The sequence below is a fragment of the Colletotrichum godetiae genome (assembly GCF_030913485.1).
Source record: "Colletotrichum godetiae strain CBS 193.32 chromosome Unknown BDP55scaffold_41, whole genome shotgun sequence".
NCBI classification, from domain to species: domain Eukaryota; kingdom Fungi; phylum Ascomycota; class Sordariomycetes; order Glomerellales; family Glomerellaceae; genus Colletotrichum; species Colletotrichum godetiae.
The window spans coordinates 269,351-293,001 of NW_026851289.1; the positions used below are offsets into that span (position 1 = coordinate 269,351).

Below are 23,651 nucleotides of genomic sequence, written 5' to 3' on the forward strand. Positions count from 1 at the left end.
ACAGAATCTAATAGTTGAGAAGTATATTATATTGAGGGGAATCGCTGGTCGTGCCCGACCTAGCTGGCGGTCCAATACTCTCAAAGTCGCACGGGAGGTATGAAGAAACATCCTGGAAGCAACCTATGCGTGCTATGCTAGAGATCATGCTGGTAAGCATGCGTGCCTTGCTCAGAGCTACTGTATGCTAGGAAGCTAGGGCGGTGCAGAAACCCCTAGGATTCGAAACATGCGACACACCCAAAGCCCAACACACCATCAAGCCCGGGGCGTTGCTAAAGATGGATATGGGGACTTCTTGGCCACGTTTTGACGAAGCTTGAGGCTGATCTGAGCGGCCGAGAATGGTGTGCCGGGCAGGCAGGCCTCCTGGCTTGGCGTTGCCTCCTTGTTGTCTTCGTACGTGGAAAACTCATCCATCGTCTACCCGGGGACCGTCGGTAGCCAGCACGGATGGGTTTAATACGAGGAGAGTCCTACGTGGCCTGCGGATGAACAGCACCATCAAGACAAGGTCTGGGGATTTATCTTTTCTTCACTTGGCTGGTTTCCCTGTTTCCAAGCATTCTCGGCCACCAACTTTCCTCGTACTTCTTCTCTCTTGTCCAACCTACTAGTCATACTTGTCGCTATTTCCACCATAGAGAGACGAACTACGATATATCCCTTGGCTTGGCCAACAAACGCCCTTACCACAGCTGATTATTGACGCCTGAACACACACACTCAACGGGTGCTCACAGACCGGAACCCCACCGCCAACTCCCGGGGGATACTCGACAACCGAGGTACTTTGTTGGTCACCCGACGACAGCACCACCTTTGTGTACCCATCAAGTCAAAAGTCGAGGGGCCGGCGTCTTCTCTTTTCCCCTCTCTTTCGTCCCACGGCGCACTATTCCCACCGCGTCCACGCCGGTTTGGCGCACCCGCCTGCGGGCAGTCTGCAAAAGCACAAGCACAAGCACCGGACAACCCAACCACCGCCCCCCTCCCCCTTGCGATCGCCGCGTGGCGGTCGCCCATTCCAGCCCGTTCGTTGCAGCTCGCTCTAAAAAGGTGAGACTGAGTTGCAGTCTTGCGCAAAAACCGACTGACTCTGACTCTGACTCCTGTCGTCCACCCTCTGCCTTTCTCTGCCTGGCACGCCTTGGTAAACTTTGCGCCTGGCCTGCTGCATCCCAACTCGAACGGAACCCCAGATTCAAGGATTCAAGGAGTCTAGAAAGTAACCCTGCATCAGACCAGATCGAATCAGGTCGTTTGGTCACAAGGGTCACGAGGGACACAACGAACGAAGAAGAAAAGAAACGAACCCACGGCGGGCAGACTACCACATCACAGATCGATCATCAATCACTCATCACCACCTCGACCTCCTCCACTCGCACCCGTCTCTTCCTCCCTCTCCCTTCTCTAATTTTGCAACTTTCCCCTCTCCCTCCCATCCTGAATCAAAACAATGTCCTACCGGTTCACGGCCACCGAGGCTACTATCGCAGACGTTGGCTAAGACTTACCTGAACCAACATCTCACTCGAACGCTCTCACTCACTCACTTACCTCCCCGCTCTCATTCAACCACACCGCCCGCTGACGCTCACACTCACTTTACACTCTTGTCACTCAAGGTCGCCCAGTCCCTCGGCATCGCCCCCAATATTCGTCCAGGATTCCCGGCGCGGCTTCCAGACCCGTTTCACATCGGCCTCTCTGTAGCACCCCGGGTTCCAAGCAGTTTCAACCCTCCGTGACGAGGGGATCCCCGGTCGCCCAGCCGACCCGCCAGATCTCTCATTCTCTCTCCTCGCTGTCGTGGGCACATATTCCGTCGACGGTGCACTAAAGGACCACCGATAACCTCGTTCGACCATCTCCCGCGCTGGGCTCACTATGGATGATGTTGTCAGCTCGTTCGGGAGGGGCATCTCCCGCGCTGCCCGCGGCGTCCGCAAAAAGGTTCAGGGTTCCCAAGATGATCAGCAACCATCTCAGTCATCCGCGGCTTCATCGGCCCCATCCTTAACCGCTTCGTCCACCAGCGCCGAGGGCACTCCCGTACCCGCTCACGCTCCCGCACCGACCACTGAACCCGATCTTGAAGCCCAACTCCCGGCTCACACGGCCTCACAATCTCACTACACGGCCCTGCCGCTCACATCACCACTGCCGCCTTCGCCCTTTACACCGACTCTAAATTTACCGGAGCCGGCCTCACCGCCGCCGCCTCACTCAGCTCATGAACATCATCCTCATACGCTTCCAACCTTGACACTGGGTCCATCAGCCCAACCCCCCACTCAGGATGACGCAACCCTCCAGGCTCTCACCGGCGGTCACCCCGCTGAGTCTTCATCCACCTCGAATGCCCAAACCTTTACGAACAACATCACCACTCAAACTCTCACCGTCCCGGGGCCGCAGTCTCAACCCGTATCGCCGTTGTCGCCCCCGCCGGCCACCCTTCACTCACCCATCGCACCTTTAGTCTCCCCCTCATTCACTCCGTCAGCCATATCCTTCGCGCCTCAGGTCCACCCAAACTCACCAGCGCCCCAGCCTCTCAACCTCTCAGCCGCAGCTTCACCAGCTCAGTATCTGCCCTCACCTCTCGAGTCACCTCTACCCCTCGAACTTGAGCAGCAACTGTCCTGCAAAGATGGCGGCTCAATACGACCTACCAGCGCCCGAAGCGCCCGGCCTCGCACATCCCGCTCACGCCGGGACTCGGTCATTGAAAAGGTCGCCTCGCTCGACCCCCGGCGACGCTCCCGAATTCTAGGCCCTAAGACTGGCAATAGTCTTATGGATCTCCCGCCCGAGCTGCATCTCATGATCATCGACTACCTCGAGTTCGGCGAGCTCGAGAATCTGCGCCGCACGTGCCGCTTCTACCGTAACTTTCTCACAAAGGAGACTATTCGTGACCTCTTTGGCGAGCAGTTCCGCCTCGCCTTGCTGGCGCATTGCTATATCTGCCTAAAGTACGATCCCACGCGCGGCAGCTTGCTCTGGGCGGACTACAACCATCCGCGGTACCCTCTCGCCAGTAAATGCGTCGACTGCGCATATCAAAAGAACGAGCTGGCGGTGGGCAAGAAGGTTGCGCTGGGTAACTACGCAAGTGTTTGGATCTGTCGCTGGTGCGGGTACCCAGTCGCCAGTGCCTCGGCACCTAATCAGCCTGAGTTTCACAAAGGCTGCTATAATCACTACAACAACGTCCTGCTGGTGTATTTCGTCCTGGGCTGGATTCAGCTGTGTCTCGGTATCGTTGCTGGTGCGCTTTGCTGGAGGTACTTCAGAGATGAGATTCTCGTCTTGGTGCCGTCTATTGTAAGTTTGTGAAATCCTTTTTGCGTTTTTCACGAGCTGGTTTTCTAACGTGATTAGGTCGCGTTCGTCCTCTTGTGGTGGTGTCTGGCTCTCCTCGTCGTTAGAGGTGAACATAAGCGCACATATCATTTCTCGTTGATCCTTGAGACAGCGATACTGGGTCTCTGGTGTCTACCAATTTACGTACTCGTCAAGGATGTCGAAGACGGCATAGCTGGACTGTTTGATAGACGGGTCACAGTCACCCTGGTCTTTATCGTGTTGAACATGTGAGTCTGGATCACCATGACATCACTGTTGGCGAGCTAACAAGTGCAAAGGTTCTTCCGTCTACTCAACGTTCTGGGCAGCATTGTTCTCACGCTCGAATGGCGACACTTTGCGCGCAAGAAGCCCCGACTCAAGCCCGCAGCCCGCTTCTTCAACATGATTCTCGCCGGGCTCGTGTACTGGACATACCCTCAAGCCGTCGAACAGGAGTACCCGCCGCAATATCACTTCATCAACACCGGCCGACGACGGGTCAAGAGAATCCTTGCCGAGAGAAACGCACAGCGGCAGCGACAACAGCAGCAGCAAATTATGACGATGATGTATTAACCGAAGTCAGAAACGATGATCACATATGACGCGAAGGCGTTAAACAATGTCCGCAAACCCGGAGTTTGGTAATGAGAGGGGATCTGTGAATGGGAAACGGTTTATGAATTGCAAGTGTAATTGATGCGACTGGCGTAGGATTGGGATCACATGGTCTTTTTTTGGCAGAGTGCCACGGCGAATACCACGGCGTGCAGAGCGCATGATTGCAGGCGACACCTGCCCAGAAGCCTGTTGGGTCTCACAGTACGACATGGCGCTGGTAATGACCATGAAAATCAGTTTTGATACTTATTTGAACCTGAAAGATATCCAAAGAGTTCAAGAGTTCAAGAGAAGAGGCGGCCGAGGGTCTAAGCAGTACTAGTACAATGAACGAACCCATCGCTATACTTCATACTCCATACTTCGGCCGATCCAAAAATGAGCGTCCGCAATGCGGGCCGTCAGGTTTCCAACCACTCAATGGTTAAGTTGCAGGTAAACGAACAATGGAGCGGCATTGCCAAACATGCATGCTTGCTTACCTTGCCTTACCTGAGTGAGTGCTGCCTGCATATGCACGTCGGCACAAGCGTACTCAGCCTTGAAAAGCAATTGTATAAAGCCCAATAGGTAGATGCCTGAGCGCCCCATTGTCGTAGCCGAGCTCCCTTCAAAAGCTCACCCTGAGTATCTCATAAGGCGAGATATCCGGCGTTCAATTAAAGCTACCACACAGTACAAACATGTCAACGCGAGCTATTGTCATTGATTGCGGGTGAGTACTGCCTGATAAATGTAGTCGTGCTATAAAGCGAAGTCGGCTCTAATCGTTTCTCAGGTCCGCGTTCACTAAGGCTGGCTTCGGCGGTGACCGGCAGCCTCTCAGAGCATTCCGTGACTATAGACAAAATTCCCAGCTTTACCGATTCTCAACCGGCTGACTCGAGTTCAGCAACGGCCATCCAGTATCCTACTAGGACAAACGAGAACAGGGACACTAATCTTTGGACAGTAAGTCAGCATGAAATCTCCAGAAACCGTCCAAATTCCTCCAAGCGCAAGTCTTGTTGACTATGTCTCAGAGCACTTATAATGTTGGCCACGCCGTCAACCCGGATTATGAAGGCCTCAAACGCCCTCTGTACCCGATTAGAGCATGCGGCGTGGTGACTGACTGGCAGGATGCAGCTCGAATCCGGGACTACGCGCTCACGGAGCTTGGGGCCTCCATACCGCTCTCCTTCCACCCGATCATCATGACAGAGCCACTCCACATCCCTCGCACCCAGCGGTAAATCGCCTTTCCAAAAGTCTCCCTTAGACCCCCAGCAGACTGATGATCCGCGAACTAGGACGGCTATGATTTCCGAGGTATTCGAGTACCTTTCTGTGCCGGCTTTCTATACGACCGTCCCGGCCGTGTTGTCAACGTACGCGGCCAACCTACCCACCGCTCTCGTCGTCGACTCGGGTTATGCAGTGACCTGGACTCTGCCAGTTCACGACCACGCGCCTCTCGTGCACCCTTCCCGTATGCATGATGTTTCGGGACAGGCAATAGACGACTGGTTGCAGCAAGCTCTCATAAACGAAGTCGGTGTCGAGCTTCCGTCAAATGGGGCCTGGGACATTGCTCTTTGGTTAGCCAAGACTGAGCGATGCCGCGTCGCGATGGACTTTGAGGAGGAATCCATGCGGTGGAAGAAGAGCTTGGATGACGAACGGCAAGATGAAGTATGGGAGTTGCCTGACGGGTTGAAGGTGAAGCCTAACACCCCGCTTGGTCTGCGAGCGGGTGAGGTGTCGTTCAAGCCTTCTATGCTGGGGCTTGATGTTGGTGGGCTACAGTATGATGCTTTTAATGTTACCATGAACTGCAACCGAGACATACGGGAGGAACTTTGCCAGAACGTCCTGCTCGTAAGTTCTCTGCTCTCCTTCTCTATACCACATGAGTCGCCGTATTACTGACTATGGTATTATAGGCTGGCGGGAACACTATGTTTCCTGGATTCGGGGCCAGGTTGGAGTGTGAGTTGAAAGGTCTATTTAAAGAGGGTACTAAAATCAACGTCATCTCTCCTCGGAATAGAGCATATTCGGCCTGGGTTGGGGGTTCCATGGTGAGCGAACTTTCCACATTTGAAGGGATGTGTGTTACAAAGGCAGAGTATGAAGAGGCAGGACCGGAGATAGCAAACAAGAAGTTTCTGTGACATGACCTACATAGAGTGTTGTATTTATTCGGTGTTCTCTTACCTCACTTGCCACAATCGAGTGATGGGTGTAATAAGGTGTAAAGCATGCTAAGAAACAGAACAACGATAGACTGATATGATTAAGACGTAGGCACTTGGGCACCTGGCACCGGCTGTAAGCTGAGAGCTCGAGAGGCTTGGTGCCAAAGTGGGGTAGATCCCGGATGAGACCCGAGCTCCAGTGTCAGATCTTCCCGGTATTTCATGGGGCCGGTCATCCGATCAAATCCAGGCGGGGCCTGAGCTTCAGCTCAAAAGCTCAAAAGGTCAACCGTCAGGCACCAGCCACGTCACGTGGCCTGTAACGCCACAGGCTGTCACTAGCCTCGTGCGGGACGGTTTCTTGGTCTGCGTTTTGCGTCGACATCAAAGGCCAACATCAGCAACGATCATGTCAAGATGACAACACTCACCTCCACGACCCAAGACAGGCTGCATTTGGGCTCAGTTTGACCAAAAGGCTACTTTCCATTGTTCTCTGAACTTTGCTTCGCTATCATGCTGCAGTACAGCGAGCTTGGCTGAAGCCTGCTGCTGGCATCCGTCGCAGAGCCTCACTTGGAGGTTGGATCAAGGTATGTGTTTCTTTGCCGCCACGGCGTCTCCTGGATTCCAGGCGATTTGCTCGAGTTGAGCAGGTCATTCTCCTTCTTCGTGCCTCATTTCTGGCATTCTGAACAATGTAACATGGCGAGTGCCATGTACTTACGTCTTGGGCGGCAGGCTCTCTTGCCTCGCTCATCAGACTCACTCACAGCCCGCCCGGGCCAAGCACCTCAAGGTTCCTGGCTCCTTCGATGCGGCTCGGGTAAACTTCGGCAGCCGCGTCCAAGTTCGCAACATTCCGGCAATAACATTTTGTCAATAATTTCTGGGCACCGAACGCTAGCGCCATAACACAGCCATCCACAACAGAGCTCCAACCGACGAATAGGAACAGCCGACAGCTCGCCAGCAAAACTCTGAGCAAGGAGGCAGCACAGAGGTGCAGCAGCAGCAGCAGCAGAGGTGCGCAAGGTGGTCATACCTTAGCTTTGAGAAGCAACAGAGGCAGAAGCAGAAGCAGACACAGGCCGCGCCGTGGACTTGCTCAGAAACGAAAAGCACCGCAGAGACAAGCAGCAGCACCAGCACGCAGCAGCACCCGGCATACCCATCGACGGTCCCCCCCCCCCCCCCCCCTCTCTCGCACCTCCCACACCACAGCGACCGCGATTTTCTTGCTCGCACCGAAGCTCCCTCGCTCCCATTCGCCCCCCTGTCCTCTTCTCCTGCCGTCACCGACGAACAACAACAATCACTGTCAGCCTTCGAACTAAATTTCTGCCATCTCCATCCACCTCCACCAAAGCTTCCCTCGACAACCCCTCCAACTCCAACCCAACACTGAAACAGTCTTCTTCGATAACAGTCCTTTTTTCTGAACCCTTTACTCGACACGCGCATCCCCACTTTGATCGAATCATCGGATCCAAACTCGACTTCGAACTCATCTACACTTTTTTTTCCGCGCCCTCGCATCAACATCAACAATGGCCGGCGGCAAGGGAAAGTCTGGCGGAAAGACGTCCGGAGGCAAGGCTACGGCCGAAGTCCCCAAGAAGCAGCAGAGCCACTCCGCTCGCGCTGGTCTCCAGGTAAGTTGCGTTCTGCTGATGATGCGCCGGTTTTGCACGTCGATTTTTGGGCCCCGATATCGAGCATCGACCGACGACCACCCGGATTCGACGCGTTCGACCGCAACACAAGTTGAAATCGTCCTCAAACCATCATCCCGTGTCGCGCAGCAGCCTCCGCTTACAATGGGGAACTTGCGCGATCACTTTTACGCTGCTAAGACAGCACTAGATGATGGATGGGATGTTGTCGCGTGCACGATGCCGTTGGGCTCGCAAATGATGGCGCAAGGCCCGGAACGCACGCAGCAATGAAAATTTCTCGAGCTAGCGGTCGCAGCATTGCTAACACGGACTTTCCAGTTCCCCTGCGGTCGTGTCAAGCGTTTCCTCAAGGCCAACACCCAGAACAAGATGCGCGTCGGTGCCAAGGCTGCCGTCTATGTCACCGCCGTGCTCGAGTATCTTACTGCTGAAGTCCTCGAGCTTGCAGGCGTAAGTTTCCCACCCCTTCCGGCGCACTCCGTTGACTCGTCGGTGTCTCTGCCTAAATCTAATGCTGACGCGCGCCCTGTAGAACGCCGCCAAGGACCTCAAGGTCAAGCGTATCACTCCCCGCCATCTCCAGCTTGCCATTCGTGGTGACGAGGAACTTGACACCCTGATTCGTGCCACCATCGCCTTTGGTGGTGTTCTGCCACACATCAACCGCGCGCTCCTCCTCAAGGTCGAGCAGAAGAAGAAGGCCAAGGCGCTCGAGGCATAAATCCCGCGTCTTGCACAATAACAACAACGACGACGTTGATATTCCCGGTTGGCTTTTTTCTCAGGACGGTTATTTGGGAGTGGTTCGGTCTCAAGGGATGCTTTTTTCTGCTTTCCTTACAACACTGGTCAGAAACGACGATGATGCAGGTGTGCCAGAGGTTGAATAATCTTTTCACAACATCTGGAAACAAAGGAAGGAAGAGGCATGCAACGGTTCAGAGTTGCACGCAATTCCGTCTTGGACGTTCACGGGTACGGTGCTGGAAAAGGATGGCGCATGAGCCATCAGCACCTTGATCTTGACGATTGCAGGTTGCTCAACTCGAGTACCTGCACTCTCAGAAACCCACGCAGATTCGCCTCGAGTCTGGTACTCACTCACAATGTACAACATTTCGAGGTTCCTGTTTCGGTTCCCTAGAAGGCACGCGCGGATAAGGCACTAGCTGATGGGCTTAGGTAGATGAATAAAACTGTAATGGGGGCACACATTTGGTTTCCGTCTACTGATGCAAGCGCCCTTGTAGTTGATTGTATAATGTTCCTGGAAGTCTATCCATGTTGTATTCGTGAGTTCGCGTATATGCACAATGGCCTGACTGTATGTACTAACGGGGAATGCTGAAGCGTACGCGCTTGACTGGCTTCTCTGGTTGCGTTCCCATCCGCCCACGTTCACGCATACTCGCAAACAGGAGGCCACATCATGAGCCAGGGCGGCGACCTCATCATCGAATCCCTCAACACCGTCCGAGCCATGAGCATCGCCGAATAGTCCGCCCTCGCCCTCGCCCTCGCCCTCGTCGCCGCCGCCCGTGGGCCATCGCGATTCCACCGCTTCACGTGTTCCACCATGAAGTAGAAACACTCCGCATTTCCATCATCCAGGCTAAGCAAAGCCTTATCTCTCATGAACATGCGGGAGATGAACAACGGCCCCGTCTTGGGAGGTTCCTCAATCTTGTTGGAGTGGACGCGGCCGCAGTGGAGGCAGCGGTTGGTGCAGGTGAAGCGGTATCTTCTGCGGCTGCTGCATTTGGTGCAGGTCCATTTACGTTGGATTTTGACGTGGCGGCGTGTTGGTGTTGATACTATTATTGGTGCGTCGGAGTCGGAGTCGGTGTCGGAGGGGGATGAGGATGGTGACGAGGGCGATGAGGGCCAGGATAATGTGGATGACGATAATGGAGATGAAGGTGGAGGTAGTGACGAGGTTGATGTTGGAGGGGTGATTGTGATTTGTACGATGATTGCGTCTGGTTCGGGTGGTGAGTCGGGGGGTGTTAATAATGATAGTGAGGGTCCACGATGGCTGGATTCGTTTACTTGGAGATGGTCGGCCATGCTACGTCCACCTCCAAGTTCAACTCCGCGAAGAGCGCTTCCGATGTGTTGAAGATCTCGGGTGATGGATCTCGTTGTTCATCCAAGTTGAAGAGGTAGAATTAGGCTCTCCGTTGACTTTAACGATGGAGAAGGAATACAGCAGCATTGACCTAGAGTTGAAAATGTGTAAGCGTGCGTGTATCATCTCCATGATATTTGGGTTTACGTACAAGTACGAGTACGAGCGGGAGAATCAACCACATCATGAATAAGAACGATACCTCATTATCAAGGCATGGTAGACTCATAGAGTCCAAGCAGCTGGCTGCCTCCCATCGTCAATAATCATTCTGGCCCTTTTAAGGTATAACCAGTCTTCGGAGTCCGGCTGGCCCTTCCTGCCTGTATACTTCACCTACTATATGCATCATGCACACCACAACCCGTTTCATGAGACAAAGAAACAACTTTACCGCCCGCTCACTGACCCACTGAAGAATCATGAAATATCGTGAAACAGAACATAAAATGTGCCCTTCTTTGTAAGAACAGAACCTTGACCCAATACCCCCCATTAGTGATTTATAACAGGCATCTCTCCCTCAGGAACGTACGGTAGATTTGAACAACCAGAACCTCGCAATAAAGGAATCTCCAAGTCCTATTCGCATGCCGTCCTCACAATAAGCACCATGGCCATGAGACTCGGTCTCAAATCAAACGCAGTATATTTGACAAGGCGCAAAATAGCATAGGTAAGCTGCCTAGTGTGTGCGGCTCTTTCTCGGTACATCATCATCCTCTCTCTTCATCAAAATTATCTTTGTGCCGATGCACATTACACGCAAATAGTTTGGCCAGTCCTCGCATCTGCCATCTCATCTCTCTCGTGTGTTGTTTCTCCTTTGAAAATATCGACATTGGATCGTCCACTGATCTCGTCCTGTCATCCCTGCCTCAGATGCTCGCAAATGCATGTAAATCCAATGAAAAAAAAAATAACACGGAAAACTCTAGCAGTAGTAGGTCGATCAAAAGATCACACAAAACACGACCAAACGGCCACCAATGCAGCCTCAACGCCAATGTCCCCGGCGAAGTCGTCCCGAAAGACCATCCATGGGGACACTCAAAGCATTCCATGGGCGACTGTTTGCAAGTTGAGACAGAGAGTAGTTTGAAGGGTTTGAGGGGTTCAGAGTCGGGGGGACATGAAGGACCAGATAATGAAGAAATCAGGAAATGCCGGCGCGTTAGATAAAGACGCCCAAAATCAAATCAAACTTTTTTTTTTTCGTCGGTGAGCCCAATCAAGAGCTGGCATTGTTTTTGAAGCCGACAATCAACTGATCTTGGCCGTCAAAAGAGAGTCCAAAGGCAACATCAGTCTTGGGTCGTCTTGATCAAAACTTGCCGAACCGTGGTAATTAGGTGGGTATAGTCATGGTCGCCGAAAGGCATGGTCTCGTCATCCAAAAAGCGGCTTTTGTCGAGCGTGCTGGTACAGCTATCTAGACATAAAGAGGTCGTAACAGCGTATTCATCGTCAAGGGTGGTTCATATGCTCCCGCGCGCCATGAAAGGAGGTATGGCGGGGAAACAGGAGGGTATAGGGGGACCGCCCATGGGCCTTTTTTTGCCATGTCGAAATGGTTGCCCATATCAGAGTATTTTTCTTGTATCCAAGTTTCTTTTCCGTTCATCCTTCTCTGGTCGTTGAAACAGCCATGAGCCAAGGTTTCCTTGCCGGGCGGGTGCCGTGAATCCGAAGTTGGATGCCGCCGCGACACTGGGAATTCTTCTATCCACCAAATCCGAGACGGCCGAGCGAAGGGTCATGACGCTGCCAAAGGCTCGTGTCCAACAAATCATCATTATAAGCAATATGGGTGTGGTTGTGGGGGAGAGTGTCCATCATGAAAAGCAATGGTAGGTGTAACACAGGGTGGGGTTTTGTCGATTACCGAGCTGCGGTGAGCTGAAGTGAACTCGTCGAATGTCGTTTGTAGTCTCTATGCGTCGCGAGTCATGAATCGTTTCCTCATTGTAATGGTTGTCGTGGCAGTCTCGGCGAGGTTAATTATGGTTCTTGTCTAGTGGAATCGAGATGCGCCGGTGCTTCCAGCACGGGGTGCGTTGTCGGAAGAGTCTGTCGTGGGATTAGTTTCTTGAACTCGACATTCACTTTTGGCAGACAAAAATATACACTTACCGCTTCCACGTTGCATATGGCCGTTGGAGCGGTTGCGGCCGCTGAAGCCGGCGGAAGTTTCCCACTCGGGGCCTCTGGGCTGCCTCTCGGGTGCGTTGCGGTTGCCGCTATTGGCACCGGGGCGCTGGCTTCCAATAGCACCAGGAGTGCTTCGCGCCTGGGAATGAGCGGCCGACTCGTAGGAGCCAAGATTGAGTCCACCAAGCGAACTGAGCAGGCTGCTGTCGGTACCAGGAGTGCCGACCGTACCAGAGGTCGGCGTCAGATTGGGAGTGGCAAGCGCGGCGGACTGGTTGACACCTCCATTGTAGTCGCCGAAGCGGGCACCCGAGTTGCCAGACTGGGGTATGCTCCCGATGCCGTTCATGGCCGTCAAATAGCTCGAAGAAGACGCAGACGGGCTAGGGCTGAAGGATCGCAGATCAGCGAAGCTCTTGGCAGCGCGAAGGTTGGCAAGGCCATTTCCATCAGGGCTTCCGGGGAGCTCCAGGGTCGGACCTTGGCGGCCCATGGCATGGGAATAGTTGGTGCTGGCGCTCCGGGCCTCCCTGTCGGCGGCGAAGTCGAAGGTGGCTGCCCTGCTGAGGCCCTTCTTGTGGTAATCCAAGCCGACGGCGGGAGAGTGGATCTGCGCTGTGGGTGAGGGGAGCTGGCGCTTGACAACGTGAATTTGGCGCGACTCGGCCTCTCCCACAGAGTTATGCTCTAGGCCCATGTGATGGGCGAGGATATGGATCCGACGGCGCTGCTCGGGGGCAACCGAGTTGGGGAATATGAGAATCTCACGGCTGGTGTCACGCTTGAACAGAGTAAGCTCGGTGTAGAATTCGAGAGTCTCGGGATCGTTGAGATCAATATCTCCCTCTACACAGTCAGTCAGTAGGTGTCAAAAGAATCTCGCAGCTTCGTCAGGACGTACCGAGGGGAGCGCGGGGAGGGTTGCTGGAGACGCTGTTCAGGGTCTGCAGAGACGGCTGCTGGTGCAGCATCGGGGCGCGGTGCTGTTCTTCGAGTTGACCACGTCGTTCCCTCTTCTCGCGCTCAATACGCTCTCGCTCGGCCTCTGGCAGCATCTTCTTGTACTCAACCCTCAACTTTCGGCCGTGGACCTCCATGCCGTTCATGGCATCAATGACAATCTTGGTATCTTCGGGGGACTGGAAGTTGGCAAAGGCCAAACCACGGAACACGCCGTTGTCGAAGTGATAATTGAAGGCATAGGGCTGGGGTAAATGCATTTCCAACATGACGGCGGCAAGCGTCTCCTTTCGCACGGCGAAGGGAATGTTCTTGATAACAATGGCGGTAGGGATCAGCTGCTCTTCCGTCTGCGAGCTGGGACGCATATCGCCCTGTCCGTCGTAGCGGAGGCCATTTGACATTCCACCGTTGAGGCCGGAGCCATATGAGCCGTGCATGCCGAGTCCTTGATCGGTCCAGTTCTTGATGGCGGTCAGATCACGATTACATTGCTGAAAGCGGAGAGATGAGGAAGAAAAAGCTTACGGTGGGGAGAGCGGCTCGGCGATTGACGCTCCTCTGTCTGTTGGCGCCGTTCATGGCACCGTTGACGGTCGCGACACCACCAGCATTGTAGTTCCAGGCCTGGCTGTTGTCCAGCATATATCCTCCGGGCATTCCATTTGCAGACATTTGATCCATGGCTCTGGGGTTGTAACCAAGTCGGTCGGAAGGGAACAGAGCAGAGGAGCCCAAGCCGTTATCGAAAGGTCGCTGGGCCTGACGAGGGAGGGACAGACCAGATTGAAAGCCGCCCGCATACTGCCTCGAGGAGCTCGGGGAGCGATTCGGGGGGGCTGAGTAGTCGAGATACATGTCGTGTTGTTGCTGGCTCATTGTCTTTTTTCGTGTTTTTTTTTCTCGAGAGATCTAGACCCGGGGACGGCAGCTACTGGGTTTGATGACCAGTAGCCCGTGTAATTTGCCAACGGGGAGCGGGAGGGAGGAGGAGAAGGCGGAAGGGCGGTAATGCGGATGTGTGAGGGAGATGCAGGTTGTATTGGCAAGGGGGGCAGTTGGCAGATGCAGCGAAAAAGCCCTCGACAAAACCGACCGACTGACGTGTGTGGACAACGCGAGTGAGTCCAGGACTGACAGGGAACCGGCGACTTCAGGAAATGGCGGGCGATGCGGAGCAACAGTACTTTCGCCAAAGCCAAAGTGACAGCAACACGCAAAAAGGCGGCGTCTTTCGGGGACGGAGGCAGCGGCAGCAACCTTGATTGCTGTGCGATGCAATGCAGTGTGCAAGTGCAGTTCACCAAACACGCAGCATGCAACAGAAAAGTCGCAGGAAGATTTTCTCTCGTGTGGATGGACGGCCGTTCGCTCGTTCGGATCGCTCGTCGTTATAGTCGTGCAGAGACCCCCTCCGAAAATGGGTCAGGAAAAAAACAGGTTGGGAGGAGATGCGAGCAGCCGAGAGAGAGAGAAGAGGGAAAAAAAAAGTCGCACGCTGTGACCAGGACCAGAAAAATGCCGTGGCGGATGTTATGTAGGGGCGTGGGGGAGGGTGAGCGGTCCAGTCAATGGTATGGAAAAGGTATGTGGCGGGCTCCTTGCGGGATGGGCGCAAGCGGGCTGGTGCTTGCTTTTTTGCTTTTGCCAGGATCTCCTTCTTTTCAACTTCTCAACTTCTCTGTTGCTTGCTTGGCTTGGCCCTGGGGGGCTCGTTCGCTCGTTTTTCCGCCGAAGACGCAGGTCACGCAGTACCAGAGACACAGACGCAGTTGCAGTCGCAGTCGCAGACGCGGGTTGCAGACGCTTGACACGCGATCGCTTGGGGATTGGTGTGTGGTGCGCCTTGATTCAAGGTAGGATAGGGCAAGGCGCAAAGGGGTGTGTTTGTATTCCCTTGGTTGGTGGTGCGTACGGAGTACCTTGGGTAGGCAATAGATGCTAAGGTATGTGGGAGGAGGGAGGTGAATAATAAGGGACGGGATGGAGGAGGATAAGATAGATAAAAAATAGGGACGGAGGAATGATGAGGTGACCGACGCTACTACTTTTTTCGCCTGGTGTTGAGGCTCAAAAAAGGTCAAAGGTCGAAGGAGGAGGTTGATGAACTGTGAGGGAAGGGGAGGTGAAGGGGAGGTTAAAGAGGATGGGAAGAGATTCGAGCGAGGAGGGAAAATTCGGTGCTGCTGCAGCATGGAAGGAAAAAAAAAGAAGAAGCTGAAGTGAGGAGGCTAAAAAGGGGAGCTTCTCTCTCTTTTTTTTTCTGGTCCCCTCTCCCCTTCCTTTGGATTTGCAGTTTCTGTCTCTCCCGTCACTCACTTTCAACCCCCGTTGTCGACGATGGGCCCCAGTGAACGCAGCTGATGAAATGGGCCCCCACCGAACGGACGGGGACTAGCCAACGGGGATCCAAAGAGACTTGATGAAGTTCAAGCCAGGGCAGTGTGGGAAAGAAGAAGGGTGTGGCAACGACCCGAACGGCAGAAGGCAAAAGGAACACAGGCTTGACAAGGGCCCGGGAGGGACCACAACGGCAAGGAGAATGACTAACAGGGCAGAAAGAGACGGTGGAGGGAACAATTGGAAAATAGAGGAGCCCATTCTGCGGTCTGCACCACACTACCCGCACCTTACGGATACCTCTACCAGGAGGTCTAGGTCTCCATGACCAGGAGTCAAGGACCCAGCACCGGAGACTGACAGGGCAGGGCCAGATGCGAACCAGGGTCGGGGATGGCCCAGGGCGACTGATGATGATGAGAGTCGTGTCTTGTCTATGTATCCGTATGTTTTTGTGCTTGAGACTTAGGTTGAGCTTCCTCCAAGGTAGAGCAAGTCATATACAGGAAAGTACCCGTTGGGGAACTGCATCAATAACTTCAGGGCAACATGAGTTCACGCCGGTACAAGCAAGATTCCTCGCCTACCTTAGCACCCTCAGGTATCTTACCTGAGCTGAGGTTGCTGGGCATGAACAGACCTCAGATCTGACACTGACAGCGCCGCTAATAGCCCGTCCATCTGGCAGCGGGGACTGACATTCCCGAGGTCAGTGTGTCTTTTCTTCTTCGCCTTAGTGCAACCCACTAGAACCTGTCTCTGTAAAGTATCGCAGTACGGAGTACCTGCGCATAGACAGACGCAGAGAGGGAACGAAAGTCTTCACCGTCTGGCTGGACTGGATGCCCCGGTCTCCTTCGGTTCGGCAAGGGTTCTCTGCCCAAGGTTTCCTCTGTACTCCGTACGATATGGCGAATCTCGGAACCTCCAAACCCCTTCACCCTCACCTGAGGCCCGCTGTCTGAGGAATTGGGGGTCCATGCCATGACCTCTGGGGTCCAGTCGGCTCGCCCAGAGCAACGTGCGGGAGCAAGCCTAGCTATCCGTACTTCGCACCTTACCAAGGTATTCCACTGTCGCCCATTCAACTAGCCAGTCAGTCAGTCAGTCAGTCTTCGTACCTCTCCATCTTATTCACTCACTCACTACACTATCCGTAGTATACAGGGTAATACTGGTGTCGGTCAGGGTCTGTTATTATCATGGTCCATGGGCTCACACTGGATACTTAATTAGCTTTGGCGCAATGGCGTTGGTGGTGTTCCGTCTCAATATATTCTGTCCTATCCCCTCCGTGTCCGTCGTGACTGGCGGGGAGCCCGTTGACCCATCCCTAAGTCTTGACGACAGGGCATAGTACAGAGTCCAGACACCTGTTCGTACTTTGTGAGGTCCGGGTGCTTTCGCATCTGGATGGCCACCTCCAAAATCTTTCTCAACAGGCCGCGCCATCGTCATTCGCTTCTCTCCTGCTGCTCCGTTAGAATATGTTCCCAAGCTCGGTAAGGTTTGGTCATCTCGCAACATCTGGGGCTCAAGAGTCTTTATTCCCTTGGTTCCGCTGATGTACCTCTCGGTCTTGTGTCGAGAGAGTGTTGTTGATGCGAGAAGGAGCTGCGTGTTGACGCTGGCACTGACTCTGTTGCCCACGGCTATGACAATGTCTGACCGTCTGACCCCCAGAGCCCGATACGCACATGGCTTGTGCCGTTGTAACTACCCGTTGCCCTGTGCAAGTCACAGGTGCAGGCGGCAGACGGGAAGGAGACGGAGGAGCCCAGGCATTACCGCGGAGCTAGGTACCCCTGACAAACTGAGAGCGGTGCGGTGTGTGTGCGTGGTAAGTGGATATGCCATGGTAATTCTTGTGGTGGGCATGGTGAGAGCAGTGAAGAAACGGCTCGTCTCGTTTTGCTCCGCGTAGGAGTGCATCTCAGATGGCCGCAATAAATCGTGATATGTGTTCATATGGCATGGTCAGGTATGTAATTCCGTACTTTGTACTCCGTACACTCCTCTATGGTCGACTGGTCGTGGAGGATGGCTCTCGTGCCGGAGGGAGTCGATTGGAAAAAAAGAGAAGCTAAAGTGCCATGCCCTGCCATGCTATACCCATGCTCGTACTCGTGCCCATAACCCTGGGTCTTGGATTGCCAATGGGCAAGGACCTGTCTCCAGAACAGTCAGAACTGTAAGGCAAGGTACTACTACAGGCTCCGTATGTAGAGGCAGAGGTACCCTGAACATTGAGGTAGGTAATCGTAGGCATAGACCAAGGAGTCAAGTACCTCCATACTCCGTACTCCGTAGATGGACAGCCAATTATCCGTATTCGACAAAGGCTGGGTCCAACTCTCCAGACTTTCCTCCTTCCTTTTTCTTCCTCCATCTTCGCGACCACGAGCTGGACGGGTCATCATCTTTGGACAGCAGTCGGCTCCGACACTGTCTGCCGTGATGGACCGTGGCTTTTGAGTGAGTCCACAGCGGGACGAAGGATCCTCGACGGATATTGGAGCTTCACGTTTGGCAGGGGCGGTGCTGTCGTATAGTGCTCCGTAGATATCGAGCGACGATGAACTAACTGGGCCTCGAAGTATCTAACAGAAAGGGGGCAAGACGAAGCAAAGCGGCGCGACCGCCGTTGTCGCCGCTGTCGCCCGGGAAATCGCAATCGGCCTGCGATGAGTGGTCCATGGCCCGTGGTTCTTTATGCTTTGTGCGTGTTGCGTGGTGGTGGATCGAGTGGTGGATGTATTGACATAAGAAGGGACCTCTCTCATCAGACACCGTTCTCTGGAAAAATGTGAAAGGTGGGTGGTGCCAGAAGATTGAACGTCGAATGCATTGCTTGGGTACCTTGGGCATTAAACTACTGGATTCTGTCAAGATGAGAAAAGAGAAAAAGGGAAGGTAATGTCAATTCTGCCATTGCCCCATTGGCAGGTACCCATCACGAACCAGAGAATGGGAAGTCACGATTGTGCCATGTTGTATAATACGGCAGGAGAGAGATGTATGATGCTTACCTTCCTCTGCTTCTAGTCTCTGGGCAGGTACCTTCATATCTCTCAACCTGGAAGGCTCGCCCGAATATGGCTTTCAAGCTGTGTTTCCTTTGATTTTCCTTTTCAGAAGGCGGGGCAAGCAGGAATGGAAGATTCAAACTTGGGATGCACCGCACTTGCCTTTTTACTCGCAAGTTGTAGGCACGTTGCACCTTCTCGCGATGTCGGGTCACAGACGGTTTGAGGTCTGTGGTCTGCCCGCGGTCTGTGGTCCGTGGTCCGTGGTTGCGTTTGGGAGGGAGGGGCGGGAAGGTGGCACGGGGACTACGGCTACTGCCAGAACGATGGAGGGAGGGAAGGGCCCAGCCTGTGGGATAGGCCAGATAGGCAGAAACTTCCAAGGTCAGCAAGTCAGGTAGAAAGACAGAAAGCCGGCGGCGACGCTAGCACAGTGTCAGCTGCGATCGCGCCGTCTGCCACTGGCTGGTGGTGCGCAGTGGCACACCCCATCTAAGAAGCCGCCCGAGGCCAAAAAGAAGGAAGCCCCTCGTGCCTGTCGTTCCTGACCTACCGTTGCGTGGTTGCCTCACACCGGTCCAACATAATTTGAGTGGTCTTTCCGTCACCGTCCCGTGCGTTGCTAGGAAACACGCACAAAATCCACAAATTATCCCTCAATATAATAGTCTGCATCCAAGCTGTGCAGCCATGACTAGCCGACAGTGCGACGATATTACAACGGGCCAGCATGCCACTGTACGGAGTATACCTCTCTGATGATCTCCAACGGTGGACGGGCGGGAAGGGTTCCTCAAGTAACGCCGTTGAACCACACAACCAAACACAAAACGACGGGTTCTCTTCTTCCAGAAGGCGATGCTGCTGTGTCATTGCGGGCATCAGACGAACTCACAGCAGCGTGGTTCGTTCACCAAAGTAGTTCTAGCATTCACTCGAGGTGTCATCGAGTAGGTTTCAATGCAAAGGGACTGGTCCGCTATCGCCTGGAACACCGTATCAACTTCAAACTTTTGTCGTGTTGTCTCCGACGGCCTTTCGGTGCCCATCACTGGTGTAGGGTATCTGTAGGTAGAGTTCCCCGTCGCCACCAGAGTCAGGAAGCTGCGACAAACCGTGGGTGAGTGTCGGGATTAGGTTTCGAGGGTTGGAGTTTGACTGAGAACTCAATAGCGAACACAACACACCTCAGGGACATGATTTCGGATTCACAGCATCCGCACTGAGGTATGGCTGACCAATCATAAGTTGTCTCCGTACGGATACTCCGTATATCTTTCAGAGTGGAAAATCATGATTGTCTGTGCCTGCATCACCATAGTTGTGTTGTGCAGGAATGGAGAAGGCACGCCGCACGACACTTTCCACTCACAGCAATGGGAGCCAATCGCAGCCAATGGCAACCGAGGAAATGCCGAAGGGAGTCTCTCCACAAGTCCACGAGTCCACGCCGTGAAATTCGGTACTCAAGGTACTTACTGCAGCGCGCACCAATCCCCTTCCATTTGCACCGGCAGCGAGCAAGACATGCATACCCAAGGTACCTCACGGAGGACCTTACGCAGCAAGTACTGTGGTGCTGTGTACTTGGACCTTCCCAACTTCCCTGGTACGCATCTGCTGTGGAAGAAGTACGTACTGAGTATCAGAATCAGTTCCAAACTTCCAACACCAACGTCGAGATATCTCTCCAATACCTACTCCGTACCTACTCAAACTTTGGCTTCGCATCTCTGCGATACCACATAACTACAACCTAATAGTCGGCCACTCTGTTCCTTTTGCCTGCTTGCTTGTATTGGCACCGGCTTGTGTTCCAACCGACCCCCCTAAGACTCCCAGCAAGCCACGGTGTGTATTCGCAGTGGTATCAACCTATTAGAGAGCACCCCCTGAGTCGTCGACAAGGCACTCGCAGCACTTGCAGCAAAACATGCATGCCGCCCCCATTCCTCCGCATCATATCGAGATACGGAATCACTGCACAACAAGCGCGACAAGGAACACAAGCACAGGAACATACCCGCTGAGACAACGCCGACATGGGCAAACCGCAAGCACAGGGCTCCTAGAGAAGCAATTCCATCCTGGCAAGCCTGAGGCATTGGGGCAATCGCTCTTTCAATCACCATCATCTCCTCGAGCCTCTTCCATTTCTTTCAGCTCCACGAGTCCGCCCGCGTCTGCAGCGTCAGACACCGCGCGCCGTCTTCCCTCGACGACTCTGCTCCCTACCCCTGTCTTGGAAGCCCCATCATCGACCGCGACCCTCCCTCCCCCTTTGTCACCCCTCCTATCCGTACCGACTATTACAAAGTACGGAATAAAGGAATCTCGCGTCGTCTGGCATTCCTCATGAAGTTGTAATAAAGACTTCCCAAATACAAGGACACCGGCAGCACAAAGACTCCGCATCTCTCGCGCCGTTCCGTTTCACCAAAAGTAAAGGCCCTTCGGCACACCCGCCATGACGGGTCGATTCCGTGCCTGTCGCATCCATCCATTGACGATCCAGCACCTCGGACGTGGGACCCAATTCGCGTGGCACATTGTCCAGGGTCTTTGTCCTCCATCGCCATCCACAGCCGCCTTACTCCCATGATTTCCCGTCCACCAAACAGGTGTCCGTACGCACGAACTACAGAGGACAAATGCCATACGGACTCACGGAGTAGGGTTCTCAAACTTGTACCTTGGGCCAGCCCATTGCCATCTCTTCACATTTCTGGACTCAACTCATGGTGGGGCATGTTAGCACTATTCAGCGGACGAGGCCGGGTGGTCCCTAAAACATCCCCCGCAGGCCATATCCATCTCGTTTGGTCTCTACGAAGTACGTACGGAGTATCATGACATATCTCGACACCCGAGATTCTCGACAAGAAATCGAGGTTACGCAGGATCCGGGGGCGTTTCGCAGCGTCAGGAAATTAGTTACACATTAGGTACCTGCAGATGCCTCGCTAGCTACCTAGCACGAATGCATCCCTTTGGCGATGCGCTCAGAAGCTGGCTGCTGCAATGTCACCTCGAAAAGCAAAGCTGGCCAGGCAAAGGAAACAACGATACGAGGTGTTCGTCGGTGTTCCCATAGTGCCACTCGAATCTTCATCGACAACAGCCTAGTACGCCTAGGTTCTCCTCGCACGCGAACCTGGCACACCTGCCCTGACGTCTTCGGGCCATCACGCTGGGCCCAGATCTACACGCCTAGTCCTCCAAGATGCTCCTAGTGACCGTCGACTTCAAGGCACAGAGAGCCGCCTGACGTCTCAGCTATGCAAATCTGTGAGGATCAATTCGTCCCGGAGCGAGATCGACAAAAGGACTCAGACCCGGGAGACGCTTCTTCTTCTTCTGCTCCACTGCTTCCAAAGTTCCGTACCAAGGATGACGGTCGCCAATTCCTTGGTATTAATCTAGGGTTCGTGAACCCCTATTCCAGCCCCTGGCTATCGTCACGATGCTTGCAACACGCAAATCGGTCAACTATTGTAGCCATACACTGGATCCGGGAGACGGATACTCTATCCCCTATTTCGAATTGGCAAATGGGGCGATCAAAGTCTAGCGGCCTAATTTCCATCTCCCCGCTTGATTCCAATAGATCCGGATTTTCTGCAACCTTCTTAGGGCCTGCGGTTTTTCCCATAATATCAAGCATTTATACAACGACTGGAGGTTGCAGGATATTCATCCTGGCGAGAATCACGATCTCACGATTAAGTCGGGCCTGAGCTTCGGACTATGGAAGAGACGGTAGCATTCGACACTAGGATGCATCGTCGCACAAAATCGTCCATACACCGCAACGCGTCGTCACGCGCCGTCACGCGGCACTCGCCTTGCACAAAATATGCCGAACCCTGGTATTCCATGCTCCGCATCCCCGTTCAACATCCCTGCTATTCACACGAGATGCGAGATGGGGGATGGAGCTTAATCTTACCCACCGACCGGTGCGCTGCGCCGCCACAGCGAATGTCTCCGGAGCGGCCCCGACTCGCCAGTTTGCCTTACAAGATTCTACGGGTACAGATACATGGATGATGATGGGCTCAGCCTTCCTTCTCCTATCGAATAGGACCACATCACCAACGATCAAGGCAGGTATCTTCTTTCTGATGGCCGTAAGGATACCGATTTGGTCATTCCGGTCTTGCCTCCAGCTTGCTCCTGGAAAACGAAGACCCAATATTGGCTTCTAGAAACGTTGCATCAAGCCAACAACCCAAGAATATTACAGGTCACCGGTTCTTCCAAATGCGTCAACGATGTCCAGTCAGCGCTATCGATTGGCCTATCCAGGACACGATCCTACCATGATAGCTCCCTTGAGCCTGTCCAATGGTGGGTATCAGCAAGGCGATGGTGCTTACACAAGACCGGATTGTTCAAAGCCGCTCCCCGAAGGCTGCGCAAACTAAGCAAGCCCTGAACGGAGATACCTAGTGTATCCGTAGTTCCATACACAGTCCACGAGATGCATTGCTGCGAGCCTGCGACAGGATAATCACACTACTACGCTCGCTCTATCCGTATATGCGCCGTTACAGCCAGCCCGCGGTGCTCGTACACTCCTGATGGACGGCACTTACCTCTCACCAACCAGCTACAAAGATGACGGACAACCGATGTCGCATCGCATCTTGAGGCGCGCGTCAAAATCTGGTTCGGCATGTCAATTAATCTCCATCTGCCAGTACATGGGAAGTCCGGACTGTGAGACATTCCACGAGGGACTCTTGATTCCTAAATAGCAGTAACAGGCTTGTTGCACCCGCATATTGAAATCACATTCAGAAATCCATCCGAGCAGACGTCTCATCGTTGTGAACTCTCGGCCAAGTACCTGTTCAATGTCTCGGTCAAGGTTCCCCATTACCGCCAGCAGCCCAGCGCATCTCGTCTCTTAATCAGACAATCATTGATCATTCACTGATGGCCCCCATTTGCGAGGTTCCCCAACCCTCCAGTATCATCTCTCCGAACAGGGTTCCTAATAATACGGGTGGCAGTGCCAACTCTCACTTCACAAAGCATGGTCGACCGTCACCGTACCACGAATCGCACCAGACCCGGCCCAGGGTGTTCTTTGCGCATGGGGGATTCACTGAGAAAATGCCGCCTTATTATCAAGACCGAAGGCGACACCACAGGATAAATCGTCGGCAGGATAATGTGCGTTCACGATTCTGCGTCGTTT

General features: G+C 53.8%; 8 protein-coding genes across 8 annotated transcripts; 4 read left to right on the plus strand and 4 right to left on the minus strand.

Annotated features, from left to right (window-relative positions):
- Positions 1-1,893: 1,893 nt before the first annotated feature.
- On the plus strand, positions 1,894-3,936 carry BDP55DRAFT_635288 (uncharacterized protein; the record flags this gene model as incomplete). The annotated part of the gene is made up of 3 exons (XM_060572755.1): positions 1,894-3,336; positions 3,394-3,605; positions 3,657-3,936. The coding sequence occupies 3 exons, from the start codon at positions 1,894-1,896 to the stop codon at positions 3,934-3,936; spliced, it is 1,935 nt and encodes a 644-aa protein (XP_060426083.1).
- A 635-nt stretch (positions 3,937-4,571) lies between these two features.
- Positions 4,572-6,248, plus strand: BDP55DRAFT_674323 (actin family). Its single transcript, XM_060575654.1, has 6 exons — positions 4,572-4,696; positions 4,760-4,815; positions 4,874-4,932; positions 5,004-5,212; positions 5,274-5,841; positions 5,907-6,248. The coding sequence occupies exons 1-6, from the start codon at positions 4,665-4,667 to the stop codon at positions 6,135-6,137; spliced, it is 1,155 nt and encodes a 384-aa protein (XP_060426084.1). The 5' UTR covers positions 4,572-4,664; the 3' UTR covers positions 6,138-6,248.
- A 298-nt stretch (positions 6,249-6,546) lies between these two features.
- BDP55DRAFT_674340 (uncharacterized protein) lies at positions 6,547-7,361 on the minus strand. Its single transcript, XM_060575655.1, has one exon. The coding sequence runs from the start codon at positions 7,202-7,204 to the stop codon at positions 6,956-6,958; it is 249 nt and encodes an 82-aa protein (XP_060426085.1). The 5' UTR covers positions 7,205-7,361; the 3' UTR covers positions 6,547-6,955.
- A 350-nt stretch (positions 7,362-7,711) lies between these two features.
- Positions 7,712-8,561, plus strand: BDP55DRAFT_559082 (histone H2A.Z; the record flags this gene model as incomplete). The annotated part of the gene is made up of 3 exons (XM_060569865.1): positions 7,712-7,816; positions 8,159-8,290; positions 8,373-8,561. The coding sequence occupies 3 exons, from the start codon at positions 7,712-7,714 to the stop codon at positions 8,559-8,561; spliced, it is 426 nt and encodes a 141-aa protein (XP_060426086.1).
- Positions 8,562-9,097: 536 nt separating this feature from the next.
- BDP55DRAFT_278536 (uncharacterized protein) lies at positions 9,098-10,195 on the minus strand. Its single transcript, XM_060566462.1, has one exon. The coding sequence runs from the start codon at positions 9,905-9,907 to the stop codon at positions 9,239-9,241; it is 669 nt and encodes a 222-aa protein (XP_060426087.1). The 5' UTR covers positions 9,908-10,195; the 3' UTR covers positions 9,098-9,238.
- A 1,787-nt stretch (positions 10,196-11,982) lies between these two features.
- BDP55DRAFT_559094 (R3H domain-containing protein) lies at positions 11,983-13,958 on the minus strand (the record flags this gene model as incomplete). The annotated part of the gene is made up of 4 exons (XM_060569867.1): positions 11,983-12,038; positions 12,102-12,965; positions 13,021-13,543; positions 13,608-13,958. The coding sequence occupies 4 exons, from the start codon at positions 13,956-13,958 to the stop codon at positions 11,983-11,985; spliced, it is 1,794 nt and encodes a 597-aa protein (XP_060426088.1).
- A 6,550-nt stretch (positions 13,959-20,508) lies between these two features.
- Positions 20,509-21,226, minus strand: BDP55DRAFT_674353 (uncharacterized protein; the record flags this gene model as incomplete). The annotated part of the gene is made up of 1 exon (XM_060575656.1): positions 20,509-21,226. A coding segment is annotated over exon 1 (290 nt), but the record flags the coding sequence as incomplete, so codon positions are not given.
- A 966-nt stretch (positions 21,227-22,192) lies between these two features.
- BDP55DRAFT_635293 (uncharacterized protein) lies at positions 22,193-23,387 on the plus strand (the record flags this gene model as incomplete). Its single annotated transcript, XM_060572756.1, has 4 exons — positions 22,193-22,477; positions 22,530-22,799; positions 22,909-23,167; positions 23,206-23,387. The coding sequence occupies 4 exons, from the start codon at positions 22,193-22,195 to the stop codon at positions 23,385-23,387; spliced, it is 996 nt and encodes a 331-aa protein (XP_060426090.1).
- Positions 23,388-23,651: the final 264 nt, after the last annotated feature.